A 17850-nucleotide genomic window follows, 5' to 3' on the forward strand; every position below is an offset into this window, starting at 1 on the left:
AAGGCTGCACAGACACCTGCCGTGGACGGAAGGGAAGGCTGCACAGAGGTCTGCTGTGGACAGAAGGGAAGGCTGTGCCATGGACTCCTGTCTTAGATGGAAGGGAAGACTGCACAGAGGTCTGCTATGGATGGAAGGGACGGCTGCACAGATTCCTGCCGTGGACTGAAGGGAAGGCTGCACAGACTCCTGCCGTGGACAAAAGGGCAGGCTGCGTGGACTCCTGCCGTGGACGGAAGGGAAAGCTGCACAGACTCCTGCTGTGGACGGAAGGGAAGGCTGCACAGACTCCTGCCGTGGGTGGAAGGGAAAGCTGCATGGACTCCTGCCGTGTACGGAAGGGAAGGCTGCGTGGACTCCTGCCATGGACGGAAGGGAAGGCTGCATGGACTCCTACTGTGGATGGAAAGGAGGTTGCACAGAGGTCTGCTGTGGATGAAAGGGAAGGCTACACAGACTCCTGCTGTGGACGGAAGGGAAGGCTGCACAGAGCCTTATCACTAATGGGAAGGAAAGGCTGCATGGAGGCTTGCTTGGATAGAAAGGAAGGGTGCAGATTGTCTTGGACATGAAGGGAAGGCTGCACACAGAATTCTCATGGATGGAAGGAAAGCTGCACAGAGAAATGTTTATGATGAGAAGGGAAGAATGCAGAGCCTTGCCATAGATGGGAAGCAAGGATGCACAGAAGCTTTTTTGATGAGAAGAAAAGGCACAAAACCTTGTCATGGATGGAAGTGAATGCTGCACAGATGTCTTGTCATAGAAGGAAGGGAAATCTTCAGAGACATTTGTTAGGGAGGAAGGGAGGGCTGCACAGTGGCTTGTTGTGTTATGAATGGGAAGGAAGACTGCGCAGAGGCTTGCCATGGGTGTGAAGGGAAGTCTCCACACAGAATTCTCATTCCTGCACAGATGAAGGGAAAAGAAGGCTGCACAGAGGACTGTCATGGATGGAAGTGAGCACTGCACCAAGTTTTGTCCGTGAGGGAAAGGAAGGCTTCAGAGAGGCTTTCTGTGCATGGAAGAAAAAGTTGTATGCGGGGTAGTCAGAGACAGAGATAAAGGCTGCACAGAGGCCTCCCATAGAAGGAAGTGTAGTTTACAGGGGCTTGTCCTACAAGAAGGAAGGTCTGCAGAGAGGCTTATCGTGGATTGGCGGGAAGGCTGCGCACTAGAATGTCTATGAAGGGAATGGAAGACTGCAGTGAAAATTGTCAGATAGAAGGGAATGCTACAGAGAGACTTTTTTTCTTTTGAGACAAAGTCTCGCTCTGTCTCTCAGGCTGGAGTGCAGTGACATGCTCTCTGCCCACTGCAACATCCGCCTCCTGGGTGCAAGTGATTCTCCTGCCTCAGCCTCCCAAGTAAGGGGGATTACAGGCTCTCACCACCATGCCTGGCTAATTTGTGTATTTTTCGTAGAGATGAGGTTTCACCGTGTTAGCCAAGCGGGTCTCAAACCTCCTGACCTCAAGTGATCTGCCTGCTTCGGCCTCCCAAAGTGCTGGGATTATAGGCATGAGCCATTGCACCTGGCCTGCACAGGATTTTCATGGATGGGAAAGAAAGGCTGCACAGAGGAATGGCTATGATGTGAAGGAGAGGGTGTTCAGAAGCTTGTCATGGGTGGGATGGGGCAGCTGCACAGAGCCATACCATTGTTGGGAAGGGAATGATGCAGAAAGCATTGTTGTTGATGGGAAGGAAAGGTTGCATGGATTGTTGTTATGGATTGAAGGTTGCATATGTCATAGATGGGAATCGAAGATCGCACGAAAGCTTGTCATGGATGAAATTGATATGGTTTGGCTCTGTTTCCCCACCCAAATCTCATCTTGAATTGTAATCCCCACATGTCGAGGAAGGAAGGTAATTGGATCATGGGGGTGGTTTCGCCAAGGCTGTTCTCATGATGGTGAGTTCTCACGAGACCTGATGATTTTGTAAGGGCCTCTTCCCCCTTTGCCTTCCTGTCTCACCTACCACCATGTAAGATGTGCCTGCTTCCCCCTCCACTGTGATTGTAAGTTTCCTGAGGCCTCACCAGCAATGCAAAACTATAAGTCAATTAAACCTCTTTTCTTTATCAATTACCCAGTCTCAGGCACTCATTTATAGGAGTGTGAAAACAGACTAATACAAAAAAAATGAATACTGTACAGAATGTTGTCATGTAACTAAGGGAAGACTTCATAGAAGCTTTCCATGGATGGAAGGAAAAGTTGCATAGAAGCTTTGCCTGGATTGGAAGAGAGGTTGCTCAGAGGCGTGTCATGAGTGGAAAGGGAAGGGTACAGAGGTTATGGATGGAAGGGAAGGTTGCACAGAGATTTATGGATAGTGGACCCAGACCAGAGAGAAGGAAAAGGGAGGGAGGATCTCCTGAGTCTCTAGCTAGTTATGGGTTCTTCACCAAGTGTAGTGCATTCTGCCTGAGGAGAAGTGGGAATGAGACCAGGGGCCAGTCGGCCACCAGACATGTGAGGTCAGTTCCCTCATCCAACTGGGGATGGGCTGGGGACACAGACCACCTTCTCAGGGCACTCAGGCTGGCAGCAGAGTTATACCAGCTCTCCGACAATGGCAGGGTGACAGGTCACAGTGTCAGGGTGCTTGAGGTAGCCTGAGGTCCATGGGAGACCTAGCAGGCCGTCAGGTCTGGGTATAGGCTAACTAGGCCTGAGATCTGGCCCTGCTTTTCAAATGGTGAACTTAAGCAAGTTACTGTATCACTTGGAGACACTGGGTTTGTTTTTGTTTTGTGTTGTGTTGTGTTGTTTTAAGGAAAAACAGAGCTTCTACCTTATATGGGCCTGCTTGGGATTAAATGAGATAATGCTTAGCACATTGTGCAGTGAGTTGTGATTACCCAAGAAATGAGTTTTTGAACTGCCTTGGTGTTTTAGAAATCTGTGGCCTGCATTATGTTCTAAAAGCATCACTGTTGGCTGGAAGTAGAGAGGACCATTGAGAGGCCGTTTAATGACAGTGAAGACAAGGGCATGGGCTAGGGCTCTCCTGTAGGCTAGACTTGGGGGTGCTCTGTGGGCATAGGGGCTGGAGAAGTTGGGTGCTCCGGGTATGCAGCTGGACCAGCTGGGTGTTGGTGCTGCCTACCCAACTGAAATTCAGAAGGAGGAGATGCTGGGGTGAGGGCTACCCATGCCTCATCCCGGTGGGCCTGTGGCCACCTGCTGGGCTGCATGGCAGGCAGGGGACAGCAGGTCTTGAGCTGGGCACCATGCTGGTGTGCTGAGGGGACAAAGGCAGGGCCACAGGTGGAGCTCACACACAAGCGGAGGCCCAGGGTCCAGCAGAAGAGAACCAGAGTGAGGGACCAGAGAGGCAGTGAGGGCCAGGCGGGTGTTGTCAGCCGAGCAGTGAGGCTCGGCATGGGGCCCAGGGGAGTGGGGCAGGGGGAGCCCCAGGCAGCACCTTTCTGAGCAAGGAGAAGCTGCTGTGGCCTGGGATGGAGATGGAGGCAAAAGGGGGTTTCGATTGGAAAAGCTTTTCCATATTTTGAGAGATGAATGTGTTTTGGGTGGAGTGCGGGGAATGGAGAAGTTCCAGGAGAGGAGGTCAGTGGGAGAGGCCTGCTCAGGCACAGGGGTTGGGAAGGAACCACGTGGGGCCTCTGCACTCTGCTGTGTCTGTGGTCTCAGCAGACAGGGTGGGAGTTCTGGGAGTCATGCAGACCTATGTGGCCTGCTCGCCAGGGACCAGGACCCATGTGCCCTGTCCATGGTCATCACACTCTCAGGGCCATCAGGAGGCTGTGTGTGGGGTCTTCTGTCGTCCTATTTACTGAACACCGATGAATCCTTCAGGGCCACACTGTGGTACTGAGCACATTCTGACTGGGCCGTCTTGGGCATCACCTGCCATTCTCCTGCCATCCTCTCAACAGCTCTGTGGGGTGGGGTCCTCCTCCGTACCTGATACACCGACCACACAGTGGAAAGTGACAAAGCCAGCGCCTTGCCCTAGGTTTGTCTGATCCCAGAATCTGTGTTCTTTCCACTAGACCAAGAGTCCCAGCCTCAGGCATCTGCCAGCTCCTTGTTGAAGGGACACCATGATTATGCAGACACGCTAATGCCTTAACATGCCTGAGGAAGAGGCACCACTGAGGCTGGGCGAGGTCTGAACTAGATCTTGAATGATATCAGAGCTTATGCTGTAGAGGGAGGGACCCTTTAAGGTAAGGTTCCACCCTCCAAGCCCTACGTCTGCAGTTCCACCACCCCAGCATATCCTCAGCTCTTCGCTGCCAAGTGCCTCCAGTAACCCAGCCTTTCTGCAAGCGCACCCCACTCCAGGCCCTGGCCCCACCTCAGTTTCTCACACTGATGGCTAGGTTGCTATGAGAACTGCACTTCACAGCACACACTTCTGTTCATCTCTGGGGCAAGCGGTGTTACTGTTCCCATCGTACCGATGAGGAACATAAGAGCCAGTGAGGTGAGCCAACTTCCTGGGCATTGCCTATGATGTCTGTGCAAACAGACACCCTATACACCAATGCAAATGGCATGAACCCCTTCGAAGCCACATGGACCATTAGATCTTCATTCTTCAAGGAAATGTCCTCACACAGGGGTATAGGACTTATTTCTATCCCTGGTAAGTTCGTGGCACACTTTGGATACCTTTATCTGTGCATGTGAAGAGTAGCTGTTTGCAAGACGATGTTTTTGAACATGGGAGCTGTTTTGTATGCATTGTAAACAGGGTCGTGGTGTGCCAGGGCTGGGAGGGGTTCAGGGTGGATAGAGTGCACCTACTTTTGTGAATGGCTTCACCCAAGGCCTAGCCCTGCCTGCTTCAGAGAAAGCTTTTTATTTCCAGAGCTGTGCTCTCTCTGTCTTATCCCATTCAGAGCCTTTTTATGGACAAATGGGTGAAATTTCTTCCAGTTGACATTAGCCTCCCATTCTGTCTCCTCGTATTGTTCTGATAAGTCCCAGCAGAGAGGCTGCCATGGTCCCACGGGCAATACTGGCATGGAGGGGATAGATTTCGCCATGGCCCAGTTTCTCCTGAACTGGGAGCCCACTGGGAGGTTTGCCCTCAAAACACAGAGGCCCTTGTCCTGGGACCTGAAACCAAAGTAAGAGAAGCCAGTGAGGAGGGGACACAGCCAGGTTGACCATGGGGAGAGGGGCAAATGTGGCTGTGTCTTCCTGTGCATTACCATTCTGCAAAGGAAGTGTCCGCGTCTCTGTTGTGCCTCTGTAGAGGGCAGGGCTTGGCAGGTCAGCGCTCCAGCTCCATGAGGCTCAGCCGCATGACTCAGGCTGGGGCCACTTAGCCTCCGCCTGTCCTGTCCCTGGCACCTCTTTTCACATAGATCAGTAAGCCTCACAGAGTTACAGCTTAGGACGGCTCTGCCCTTACCAAACCTGGGGCTTCCCCTGAGCCACTCATCATGACACACAGGGCCCCTCAGTGCCTGCTGGCCTCCACAGTGCAGCCAGGAACCAGGCTCACCAGGGCCCCATGAGGGCAGGGTGGGGTCCCGCTTCAGGGTAGTGCAGCAGAGGCTATGATGGAAGTCATGCTCTGGGGTCTCAGACTCTGGAGGGCCAGCACCGTCAGGAGGAGCAGAAGACATGGCAAGAGACTGGTAGGAGGGGACAGCAGTACAGGTGATGGGAGAGAGCCCAGGGAGACTGGCAGTGCCACTGAAGGCACCCACTGCCCTGCAGATTTAACCCTGCCTGGGGAGGGGAGAGCACAGCCTTCCAAGGATGGAGAGCCAGGGAGCAGAACAGGAGGGGAGGCCTCTGCAATGAAGGCAGAGAGCCAAGATCTGACCTGTGACTTAAAAGCGCTCCTAGAACAGGTATCAGAACAGTCAGAACCAAAGTTATGTGTGCAGTCCCTGGGAATGCCTGCCTGAGACAAAATGCCATGAGGCCAGCTGTCCCCTAAGAAAGAAGCAACCTAAAAAGCCACAACTAGACACACCCATGTCACAGTTCTTAAATACAGATGTGGAGCCGTGCTTAAGCACCTGGGGAGGAATCAGGGGCTGCCCTAGACACCCCAGCTGTATTCTTGCCCTAGCTGCCTGTGTGGCAGCTGACGCAGGCCAGCAAAGTGGGTCTCCAGAGCCGGGCAGAGGACTGCACGCCAGGGGCTCATCTGCCCTGCATATGTAAGAACGAGAGGTCAGTGCAGATAAAAGACCTCCCCCCACCCCCCGCCCAGTCCTCTTCAGGAAATGAGAGGACCCTTTAAGAATTGGTGCATGCAGTGTAGACATGAGTCAGAATTGTGACCTCAATGGCTAGGATGGGGTGGAATTCAAGGACCCAGGCCAGGGCTAGGCCACCATGGCCTGTCCTGGCAGGAAGGGGAAGGCGTGCTCTCCTTTCACATCCTTTACCTCGGCAGTGGTGTGGCATGGCAGCCACAGGCGGCTGCACCCCACCCCACACTCATCCCTCCCCGTCTTTAATTTAGGGACTGTTCATTTTGCTGGTGCCCTGGGGATGAGTCTTGCTGGCCTTAGCTGAACATGGGACACACACTGCTCATGTTAGCGATGGTGTTAGACCTGGGTATGTGACCTGGTCCTAGACAGTGAGTAGAGGAGAAACCTGGAGTGGGGTTTGAGGGGAGCATTGTCCCACCTAGTCAGATGAGACAGCAGGGGGAGACCTGCTCCTCCCTGCTACCTTTGATCTCTACTGCAGAGGGGACTGCGCTGCATTCAGTGGCCTGAGGATGACATGGATGAGAAGGGAAGACCAGGCCTGGGTGGCATCGCTGCTAAGTCAGCAGTGTACAGAAGTGTCCACCCACAGACTTCTGGAGTGAGACAGCTAAATACAGGGTCCTGTTCCCAAGCTGTCGATCATACTGATGCTGGTGGTTTCTAGCTAAGGAACTGTGTTCGAGATATTGTTAGATGACAATGGCTCTGGAGACCCTGGTAGGAGAGCAGCTGACCTACATGTGTCTCTCTCCACGTGCCTGGAGCAGAGCTGTGGCATGTGTGACAGTGATCCTTTCTATTGCTAAGAAACTTGAGGAATGGCTTTCTACATTTTTACAGCCCTTTTTGGTGCCCTTAGCCATGAGTGGTGTTCAATTTGGAAAGGCTGTCAAGTGCTACAGTGGGTCCATCTACAGCTGGGAAGGGTCCTGACCTAAAACCCACTTAAGAAAACAAATTAGCAGCAACAGTACATCCAAAGCCGTGTAAATAAATATGCCCCGCTCCCCCACTGTCCAGCTGTGTGGCCTTATTTCTCTGAGCCTCAGTTTCCTGATTTGTGTGAACAGCATGATGAATGATAGTGTCTGCTACCAGAGCTGTGAGGAGCAGCACTGAGCACGTGCAGTAGCCAGAGGACAGTGCCTGGCCAGCAGGGAGTGCACAAATGTGCTGCTGTGTGTGTCAGTGTGCGAGTGTGTGTGTGTGTGTGTGTGTGTGTGTGTTAGAGAGAGAGAGAGGGAGAGGAATCTGGAAGGAGACCAACCGATCCAAAACTACGCTCAGGAGGCTGGGCCAGTGACTGAATTTAGTGTCATCTATGTTTGCTCTTTTTTCCCACAATTTTAGAAAGTGAACTTATTCACTTTTGTGGGTTCTAAAACTACTTTGAAAAAGAAAGAAAAGAATAGTAAATTACCCACCAAAGTATTATCGTGGTTACTTCTAAGAAGTAAAAAGAACATTTTTCATTTCTTCAGACATTTCTGTAGAGTTCATTTTCCTTGTTGCACACATATTAGTTTTAAATCAGGAGAAAAGTAAGTCACATGGTTATAGTCATGGGTAAACCACAGGCACAGGAAAGCAGCTGACAGCTATGCTGCGCACAGTGGGGCGGGCTGTCCCAGGCATAGAGGGATGGCTATCCTGGGCACAGCAGGGCAGGCTGTCCTGGAGGTGAGCTGCACCGTCCTCATGGGGACCCTCCAGTGGAGGTCAGCTCGCTGGGCTTTCCTGCCTCCTAGAGGTGCTCCGGCCCCAGTGAAGGAGCCCGGTGTGGAGCCCCAGACCACAGCACATTTCAGTGTCTGCTATATTGTGAGCCTAAGCCACTGACCACAGGACTTGACCCCTGCGACCGTCCTCTCATTTCTAGAATGGGAAAGCACAGTGCTTCTCTCTGAGGCTTAAAAGGACGCTGGTGGGTGTCAGGGGCTTAGCCTAGCGCCTGGCAGGTAGGTAGAGTGAATGTGAGTTGTTTCTCTCCCCTGCCTGCTGGCACCTGAGTCCCAGGCCTGCCTGCTCATGTCTTCTGCAGGCCCCGCAGGGTGGAGCCCGTCTGCTCAGGGCTGCAGGCCCAGATCCTCCACTGCTACCGAGATCGCCCGCATGAGGTGCTGCTGTGCTCAGACCTGGTCAAGGCATACCAACGCTGCGTGAGCGCCGCCCACAAGGTAAGGCCTTGCCTGCCTCCCAGGTTTCCAGGGGCCTTGGGAGGTAGGGGAGGTGCCTCTGTCTAGCATTGGAGATCTCTGCCTACCTTTTCCTGTTAGAGTCAGATGCTCCACCTGGAGGTATCTGCATTTGCAAAGGGAGGGATTCTTGGGTCTTTGCTTTCCTCAGTCACCTGCACACTCTCCTGGCTGCTTCCAGGAGCGCCTTGGACATCTGGCGCTGGGGAGATGATCCCTGTGGTGTTTGCCCTATTAGGCTGGGTGGGAGCAGGCTGGGTAAAGTCAGGCCCCACCTTGAAGGGCCAGGCCCCTTGTGGGTGCCAGGGACTTCTTAGCTCTTGGCACTTAGGGGTGGGAGCGTGGCAGAGGCCCGAGTGCAGCCTGGGGGTCCCAGCAAGGACAGGCCGTCTGGAAGAGGAATGGGAGCGGGTACGGCCATCAGAAGCTGCTCGCAGCCACCCCCCCTGAGCTGGTCTAGAGGGGTGTGCTGACTTGGCCTTCCTGGTGAGTGGTCCCAGGCCTCTTGTGCTCTCTGGTCACCTCCCACTCCAGTGGGCCTCGGTTGTCCTGGATGCCTGCGATGTGCTCCCAGCCAGCTCCTACTATCTTCCTCCCCCACCGGCAACTGCTGCTGTCTATCCTAGATAAGTCCTCCCCCTTCCCGGGTCCCGTAGGGTTCTCTGGTGCAGTCAGGCTGTTCCCAGCCACACCTCACCCTTGCCCCACCCCAACAGGACAGCTCCCACCTTGGGGAGCATCATTCACTCTCAGGGCACCTAGTTTGGGCTCCATGAGGAGTGCAGCCTGTTTGTGAAAATGTATGGGAGAAGCAATAGAATGAGGTCTCCTTTCCCACAGAAAAGCCTCTTTGGCCTGAGTAGGAGACAGGCTGCTTTAGGTACTTGGGGTGGAAAAGGCTAAGGCCAGATGCTCTGTGCTCTCCAGCTATGTCCGAGGGGAGATCTCTCCCACTGAACTGAGGGGGGTCCTGCAGCCCCGGGCCTGTGAGAGCTTCCTCGGGTCATGCCCTGCTCACACCCATCTGCCAAGGCTGATTGTTCCACCCTGGGCTGGTCACAGCCCCGACCAGCACTGACTGTCCCTTCATGGCCAGAGCACAGCCCAGAGGTAGCTCCACACAGGACGAGTGGATGCAAGGCCTCTGTCAGCCTTCTGAGAGAGGGAAGCCCTGGGTAGGACAGGCGGCCTCCCGCTCCATCTCAGAGTGTAGAAGGCTGCTCACTCTGCTTCCACGTGGGCAGGAGGCGCTGGGGCTCTGGGTAGGCTGGGCCAGACCGGGGCCCTTCGCACCGACCAGACATTTAACTCCCTGCTCACCAGCAAGGTGAAGCCTCCAGATCCTCCCCACACCCAATCAAGGGCAGCTCCGAGTCTCTGTTCATCATACACCTGACTCTTTACCCAGGGATCTGCTGCAGCCTCTTGGCTTCCTGGCAGGGCCCACCCCTCAGTGACCAGCCCTCGACTCCATCCTCTCTCCATCCAGCCTCACCTCTGTGGCAGTTTTCAGCCCCTACCCACCACCCCCAAGAGTATTTCTTTAACAAACACACCTCACCAATATATATTCCTTGCACCTAAGCAAAAATGTGATTACCAAGGAACACAGATCACATTAAACCCTGACAGAGGCTCTGGGACACTGCCAGGCCTATCTCCCTCCTTCTCGGCCCCTACCCCTCACATGACTAGCAAAGAAACCAGAGACTGAGTGATGGCAGCACCAGAGGTGCTGTGCTGCCTTGGCAGTGTGTGTGCATTTGGGTTCAGCATATTCAACCTGACTCCCTCGGAGCCCCAGCACCCAGACACTTGGTTGGTGCCCTGTGTATGAGATATGGCAAGTGCTGGAGAAACTCTCACCACCCTTCACCAGCCTCCACCTCAGAAGGCTGCTGGCAGAGCCAGAGAGCGGGGGCGTGAAGGGTCCCTAAGAGAGATTTGCTTCTGCAAGGGGCCAAGTGGCAGGGGACAGAGGCCCACATGGTCAAGGGCCTTGGCGTGGGGCAGCACTGCTTCTCTCTCCAAGATCTAGCATCTGCCCTGGGGCTCCTAGGGCAGGTAGGTGATGCCTAGGCCCAGAGCCTGGCACCTGCCTGTGTATGAATGTGCTGGGCATCTCAGATGAGGACAGGGACCTCAGGCTATCCACAACAGGACCCTGACTGTGCGGACCCCAGCATCCCAGCAGGCTCCCGCTGAGCTGCGAAAAGTCAGAGAACAGAGGGGAGGCCTTGACGAGGCAGAGCAGAGTTGGGTTAGACTCTTCTATACCCAAGGTGCTTGTCAGAAACACCGCAGCAGGTTGAGGGGATGGGGGCAGGGGACCTGCCTTCTGAGCCAGCCCTGGGAGAGTAGAGGAGAGGGGAGCGTGTGCTGGTGTCACTGTCGCATGGAATGAGGGCCTGTCCCCTGCTGCTGGGGACTGTGCTGGGCTCCGGGGTACAGAGGTAAAGAGATTCACTGGTGGGTCTCCAGGTGAGGAGGGAGACCAACTCACAGCTGCTCCCTGGGAAAGTGCTTGCTGTCACAGGGCAGTCTGCACAGAGCTGCTGGGCATGGGCGGAGTGGGCCCTGACTCAACTCTGACCTGTTCTCTTTGTAGGGCTGAGGAGCAGACGTCGTTCCCTGCCCTGGCAGTGACTTGGAGCCCTGAAGAAGGGACCAATCATGGGACCACAGTCCACAGAGCCCTAGGCCACAGCCACTGTGCCCTGCCGTTTCCTGCTGGGCCCCTGCATATGCCCCTGAGCCTGGGGCTGCCATGTGTTTAGGAAACAAAGTATGCGCTACTGTCTGAAAACAAATAAAGCAGATGCCTTTGTTTTCAGTCGTTGACTCACTGGCAAACAGTCACTGCCGCCTACTCTGCGTCCAGTCCTCTGCTGGACACCAGCGAAGTGGAGCTGAGGAAGATGGGCTGCTCCCCTCGGGGAGTCCCTGGACTGGCAGGGGAGATGGCCTGGGAACCCCTAATTACATTGCAGCAGCAACAGCAGGCTGCTGCGGAAGCAGGGATGAGAAGGAAGGGGAGCAGGCCTTTCTAGGGATGGCACGGAGGGAGAGCAGGCCAGCTTCCTGCAGCGAGTGCTGCCTGCGCCCAGGGCGGAAGCTGCCCAGACAAGGACAGGGCAGGCCGGAGACCCAGCAGAGTGGATCCCAGGTGTGAGGGCAGCAGAGGGTGGAGGAAAGCAAAGGCAGGCAAGGCAGTCAGGCGGCGTGGCTGCAGAGGCGGCAGGACTGGGGTGCGGCAGGCTGAGCTGGCACTGTCTCTGAGTGACGTTGCTCTGGCTGTCAGGTGGTGCCAGGGAGACAGGACTCAACACCAGGGAGCATCACCAGTGTGTAAGGCCCCGCACAGCTCAAGCCCAAGGCAGGTTAATGGGGCTGATTGGCAAGACTGAAACCGACTGAGCGACAGAAGAGGCCAGGTGACTTTGAAGCCTCTGACTTGAGTGTTGGCGATTCTAAAATAAGGAATGCAGGGATTGAGGAGGGCAGATGACAAAGTGGGTTTGGGACATGCTCTGCCTGGTTGGTGTCCAAACACTGGCCTTCCAGTCCTTGACCTTTGGCCATGTCCCCCACCCAAGGTGCCCTGACCACACTCAGCCTGTACCATGCCAGCAGGAAGATTTTGGGGTGGAGCCTGAGGTTCTCTAACTGCTCTGCTGGTGACCTTGGGTTTCCTGATAGAGCCCTTGGGGAGTCCCCATGCCATCTGGAGCTGAAAGCCCGCAGCCTTGACTCAGACTTGGCAGCACAAATGTCCCTTCTCAGATTCTCAAACTCAGAGCTCAGGGGGTGAGTTGGGGCTTGGGCGTGTCCTTTTGGCTGGGCGGGTAGCATACTAGCAGCCAGGCAGACAGCTTTGGGAGACTCCCTCTCTAGGAGTCCCGGGTCAGCCTGTGGAAACACACAAGGAGACTCCATGCAGTGTGATGCAGCGAGGAGGGGTGGGGCACTGGGCACCCTGGCCTGAGCCCTTCGGGGAGGGGCCTACTAAGAGGAGGGGTGAGGGGTCACAGGTCAGGCCTGTCCACCATGCTGTTCTGACTCCCTCAGAAGTGTTTGGCTTCCAAGGCTTTGTCCAACTTCAGATCTCACAGGAGTAACTTTCAGCTGTTCATCCTCTTCTCCAGGTGTCATTTTTGGGGGTTAGAGACACATCCTGGGGTGGGAAACGGACTCCCATGTACACAGACACCTGTGGGCTGGGTGTTGCCTGAGCCTGTACTAGCTCGCTCTGTCTGGGTAACAAACCACCCCCAGACCTCATAGCTTAAAACAACGCCCATTTTATGTGGCTCCTGATTCTGCTGGGTGGAGCCTACGGCCCAGGCCCACTCATGTCAGCCAACAGACCTGTGACCCCAGATGGCCTCCCGTGTCCAGCGACCAGCGGCCCCATGGTTTCTTCCAAATGGCCCCTCCTCCTCCAGGCTAGTTCGGGCTCCAGTTTCAGGCTCCCACACAGCCAGAGAGCCAGCTTCCAGGGGCAAGCACTTCCTGATCCTCTGCCTGCAACTCCTTGTTCCTTCATTCCCTGGTAGCCAGTCTGGTCAGATTGCAGTTGGCCTGAGAGGAGTGAAAATACCTCTTTGGCCTCTGAGCTCCACAAAGCTACCTCCTGCTTTGGGAATGGGGCCAGAACGAGGGTGGCAGTGGCAGTGGAGGGTAACAGCAACAGCCCTCTCCCAGGGCCTGTGCAAAGAGGCGTCCAGGGACAGGCTGGCAGAGCAGCCTCATGAGATGGTACTGTTGCCCACACTGCATGATTGACTCAGACCAGGAGCTGACAGAGGTTTGAAGGCCAAAGAGCAGAGCTGGGGAACAAGGCCACAGGTGTGGGAGGTGCGGGGCAGGGGCCAGTAAGGCTCTCCAGGGGCTCATGCAGAATCCAGGGCCCTTCCTTGAGGTCCCCCACTGCCTCTGGCCCCTGGCTGGCTGGGTCTGCTTACCCCTCTCCCTCCTCCCCATAGTGTCCTTAGCCCTGGGCCTCCCACACACCCAAATCCACACATCTGTCCCCAGATCTTGCTGGATTTTCTTAAACTTCCACTTGGCCCTAAAAATAAGACTCACGCCTGACCCTGACCAGTCTGTCCACTTTCCACCTCCATGTCTGGCTCATGGCCCCTGCCTGAGACTCTAGCCTCCTCCTCCTTCAGGCTCTGTGCAGGAGCTTCCGGTCTCCTTCCACATTACTCAAGGGTTAAGCCCTGTGTGAGTCCTCAGAGCCCTCCTCCTGGGTGTCTACCCAGCCCAGACACAGGCCTCCAACCCGAAGGCAACACAGTGTGCACAGCCCGCCGGCTTCTCAAGATCAGCCTGACGTGGGCTCCCCTTGGCCACCCCTGGTCCCTGGTACAGGCAGGTAGGGAGTTGTTTGGGGACCAGGACTAGTCTCAGATGAGGAGATGTAAGGACCATTACCAGCTTCTTCAGCGTCTCCGGGCCTGTTGGCGTCTGCCTGGAGTCCCTGGGTCTTGGCACCTCCTGTAGTGGGTTCAGGCAGGAAGGGAGCCCAGTGCACACAGGAAAATCCACAGGCTCTGCAGGTCTGGGGGCCTCAGTTTAAATCCTGACTCTGCCTCCTGTTGGCTGCCAAGGAACGCCAGCAATTCCCTTAGGCCTGAGCCTCAGTTTCCTCATTACAGAACAACTAAAGTAGTGTCTAGGATTTATAGGGAACATGAGTGGCCCACTCTGCATCCACCCATCTTCTTTTAGAAATAGCTTTTCAAGTTTTCTGAAGAACCACGCTCCCCAACTCTATCAACGACTCCTGTTCCCCTCTTCCCACCACCTTCACCTCCACACAGGGAGAGGGTTCTAGAGAGCAGAGCCAGCAGAGGCACACAGCCAAGGGATGGAGAGACTGTGCAAGGTCATTGAGCACCTGGATCCAGCCAGACCTGAAGTTAACATGAGCTAGCAAGTTTCCCTTTTAGTTTGAACTGGGTTTTTGTCATTTGCAACAGGACTTCTCTGTGAGAGAGCATTGTTCTGGGAAGCAAATGTTCTCCTGTCAGCGCCCAGCTTCCCTTTCCTTTGAGCCAAGTTGAGGTGGAGAGGGGAACACTGGCTTACACTGACTCTCCCCTCAGGGCAGCTTCAGAAACTATCCCAGGCCCAGCTGCAGACTCTGCCATAGGGACCACAGGGCAAGACTCAGGAATGGACTTTGTAACTGGAGAGGAGCAGACAGACATGCTAGTGGCAAAGTCTGAGGCGCTGATGGGGAGGTGGGGGAAGCACTCTGGGATTTCTTCAACCAGACCAGTTGGAAGTGAGGCACCCACGCACACTTCAGCTGGTGAGCTCCTGTCCATCCTTAGGGGCCCAGCTCTGACTTCCACCCCTCTGTGCCCCCATGCACACCTACATACTTTTAGGTAGAGGCTGGAGGCTCTTCTGAGTGAGTCCCTACAGTCTTCACCTGAGGGGGTAGAGACAAGGCCTGGGGGAGCTCCAGTGGATGGGGCTCTACTCCCCAACTCCAGCACCCCTGAAGGACCAGGGCATGTTCAATCATTTCTATCAGCTTATCTCTCCCTCATTGTTTTCTGGGGGCTTTGGATTGGGATGAGGGAATGAGCTCCTGACTGTGCACATGACATCGTGCATTCCTCTCCTTGGGTCTCGGTGTCCACCATGCAGGATGATTGTGCAAATGTGTGTGCACTGGTGTGAACTGTGTGTCCAAGTATGCAAGTGTGTGTGTATGGGTCTGTGTGCACATGTCCATCCTGCGTGTGTATCCATGTGTGTGCACATGTGAGTGCATGGTGCGCCAGCACACATGTGCAAGCATGTGCATAGGTGTGTGTGTACCTGTCCATCTGTGTGTGTTCATGTCTGTGCCTGTGTACTTGAGTTTACGCACAGGCAGCCAGTCATGCTCAGCACCTACGGATGCTCACGGGCTCTTCCCAGCCTGGATATCAGCCATTTCTCCACTTCCTCAGAGCCAGATCTTTGCCCCTCCCCTGCTGGAGACTGTGTGTGTGTCCCCAGGGTCATCTGTAACACTGCGTGGGAGTGTGAATGTTTGTGTGCTCTTGTGTACCTACACCTCAGTACCTCCGTGTGGCTGTGTGTGGTAGGAGGTCAGGTCTGAGAGACCTGGGTGTGCACCTGGAGGCAGATGCTGCAGGCTCGTGCCCCGGCTGAGTGACCGTTAAGCGGGAGTATTATGACTCATCCCACCAGTTGCAGGGGCGTTCTTGGTGATGACATTGGTTGTATCATTCAGGGTCTGACCAGGAAAATAGCACCCTCGCTTTTGAGCAGGGAGAGCTGAATGCAAGGGATTGGTCACAAAGGAGATGGAGGAACTAAAAACCCAGATGGGATAGTGTGAGAGAGAACTCAGATCAGCAGCCATAGGACCTCCTGCCACCTGGGGCTGCAGAGACAGAGGGAAGAGGCAGGATCACCCAATGGAAGCTGGCACCACAGGGGCCCTGCACAGGGAAGCTGGGGCCTCTGAGGAGTCACAGCAGCTGTGAGAGGGCTGCCCATGACAGAGGAGGTGGAAATTCCCTGGCTTCGTTCTGCCCTTAGCCGTAGTTAGTGCCTTCCATGGCGGAAAGCTGGAGCCGAGGCAGCCGGGAGCTGCTGCCGGCCACCCCCTGTGGTAGAGGAGTGGGTCTGAGGAAAAGGCCCAGGAAGGTGCCTTAGTGGAACCGTGTGGGCTGTACTGAGTGGTGTGTGTGCCTGCATGTGTGCCTATGCTCAGGTGGGCATGTGAGATGTAGCTGGAATGGCAGGTGTGTGCATGTACCTGTGCACCTTTATTCCTTGTGTCAACAAGACAGCCTACAGAGAAGAGTGCCGATAATCAAACTGAGCATTTATCAGACCTTTACCATGTGCCAGGTACTGTGCTGAGCCCTTTATAAATACTTACTTGGTTAAGGTTTCATATGACCTTGTGAAGTAGATACTGCTGTTATCCTCATTTTATAAGTGGGGAAACTCTGGATAGAGTGTGAGTGATTTGCCCAAGATCACGCAGTCTAAGAGCCAGGGCTGGGCTTGGAGCCACCTGGCTCTAGAGTCCTGTGCCCAGTACCAAACTGTGCCTATTGTTGGAGTCAGGGCCCTACCTGTGTGCCAGGCGGGGCTCTGACACCCAGAGTCTTGCTCTGCTCAGCTCCAGGGACCCAGCTGAGGAGCCAGTCCATTCCCCTTGCCTCTCCAGACGGGAAAGGTGGCCGCTGGCAGAAATGGCTGTTTGTTCCTTCCCACGTCATTACTGGCCTGGGGAAGTCCCGTGATCCCAGGTCGGGATCTAAGCCAGGCATCACCAGCAAGGTGGCTGTGAGCCCTGGAACAACAGTCCAGGTGAGGTGGGAGAAACTGGTCCTGCCTCAGCCTCTCGCTGCCACCTCACCCACCCATGGTACTGCCACCCCCGCAGGTGCAGATGTGGCCACGGATGCCCAGAGTCAGGTGACTGGGAGGGAAGTGGGAGCACCCAGGAAGGTGCAGAGTGGTCACAGTGGTGCTGCCACGGGAGGCGAATCACTGAGACCCCCTGGGAGGACTCATTGGGTGAAATGCATCAGAAGCCGTTCTGAGTGTGCAAACTCACAAAAACAAGCAAAACAAACCCCACAACATCCCTCTGTTTGCTATTTACAAGAGACATCACCTTAATTATGAGAGCACAAGTTGATTGACAAGAAAGGAATAGAAAAAGTCCTGCAAACTGTAAGAAAGCTGAAATGGTTGTATTAGTATCAGACTGAGCAGACTGAGACAGGAAGCATTATAGGCAACAAAAGGGGGCATTTTAAATAACAGAAGGGACAGCTCACAGGAAGACTTAGAACTCCAAAATAAAACATGGGTAGACCTAACAAAGAGCTTCAAAATATAGGAAGCCAAAACTGGCAGAATGGAAAAAGCAGTAGCCCAGTCCGGAATCATCATTGGAGATTTGGCAATGTCTACACCGTTTGCACAGCAATTCTAACTCTAAGAACCAATCCTAAGGAAGGAAGCATGTGTGCAGGTCCTGTGTTCTGGGCGCTCGTCCTCATGTCTGCTCACTGCCTCCTCCCTTTGTTCACACATAGCCCTGACGCACCCCCCCTGGAGCCGGAGCATCCAAGCCTTGAGCCACTCCTGAACATCTAAGTCTGTTTTCTCATCTGTAAAGTGGGGACAAGCATAGGCACCATCCCCTAAGGGAGCTGAACGCTCCTGGAGTTGGGAACACAGGGCAAGTCTGCCCTCCAGGGAGGCCTTGGCTGCTGAGAGCCACTTTACCGACAATCACACCCTAGGGGCCAGGAGCTTCATCCTTTGCCTGGTGATGGGGTGGGTTGCAAAGGGTGTCTTCACTGGGAGTGACTTGGAAGGGGGTCCCAACTCGGGAGCTAGCCCAGCCCGCCCTCTGCCCACTGCCCCTCC

At 54.9% G+C, this 17850-nt stretch overlaps 1 protein-coding gene across 2 annotated transcripts in view; it reads left to right on the forward strand.

Annotated features, from left to right (window-relative positions):
* Nucleotides 1–11257, forward strand: part of CHCHD6 (coiled-coil-helix-coiled-coil-helix domain containing 6) — a 239701-nt gene extending 228444 nt beyond the window's left edge. For both annotated transcript variants that reach the window (XM_023215398.3, XM_023215405.2), the window contains exons 7-8: nt 8268–8403; nt 11030–11257. In XM_023215398.3, the coding sequence (XP_023071166.1) occupies nt 8268–8403; nt 11030–11035 (142 nt within the window). In that variant the 3' untranslated portion in view covers nt 11036–11257. The remainder of the gene's footprint in view (nt 1–8267; nt 8404–11029) is intronic.
* Nucleotides 11258–17850: the final 6593 nt, after the last annotated feature.

Source organism: Piliocolobus tephrosceles, chromosome 2 (genome assembly GCF_002776525.5).
Source record: "Piliocolobus tephrosceles isolate RC106 chromosome 2, ASM277652v3, whole genome shotgun sequence".
Classification (NCBI taxonomy): Eukaryota; Metazoa; Chordata; class Mammalia; order Primates; family Cercopithecidae; genus Piliocolobus; species Piliocolobus tephrosceles.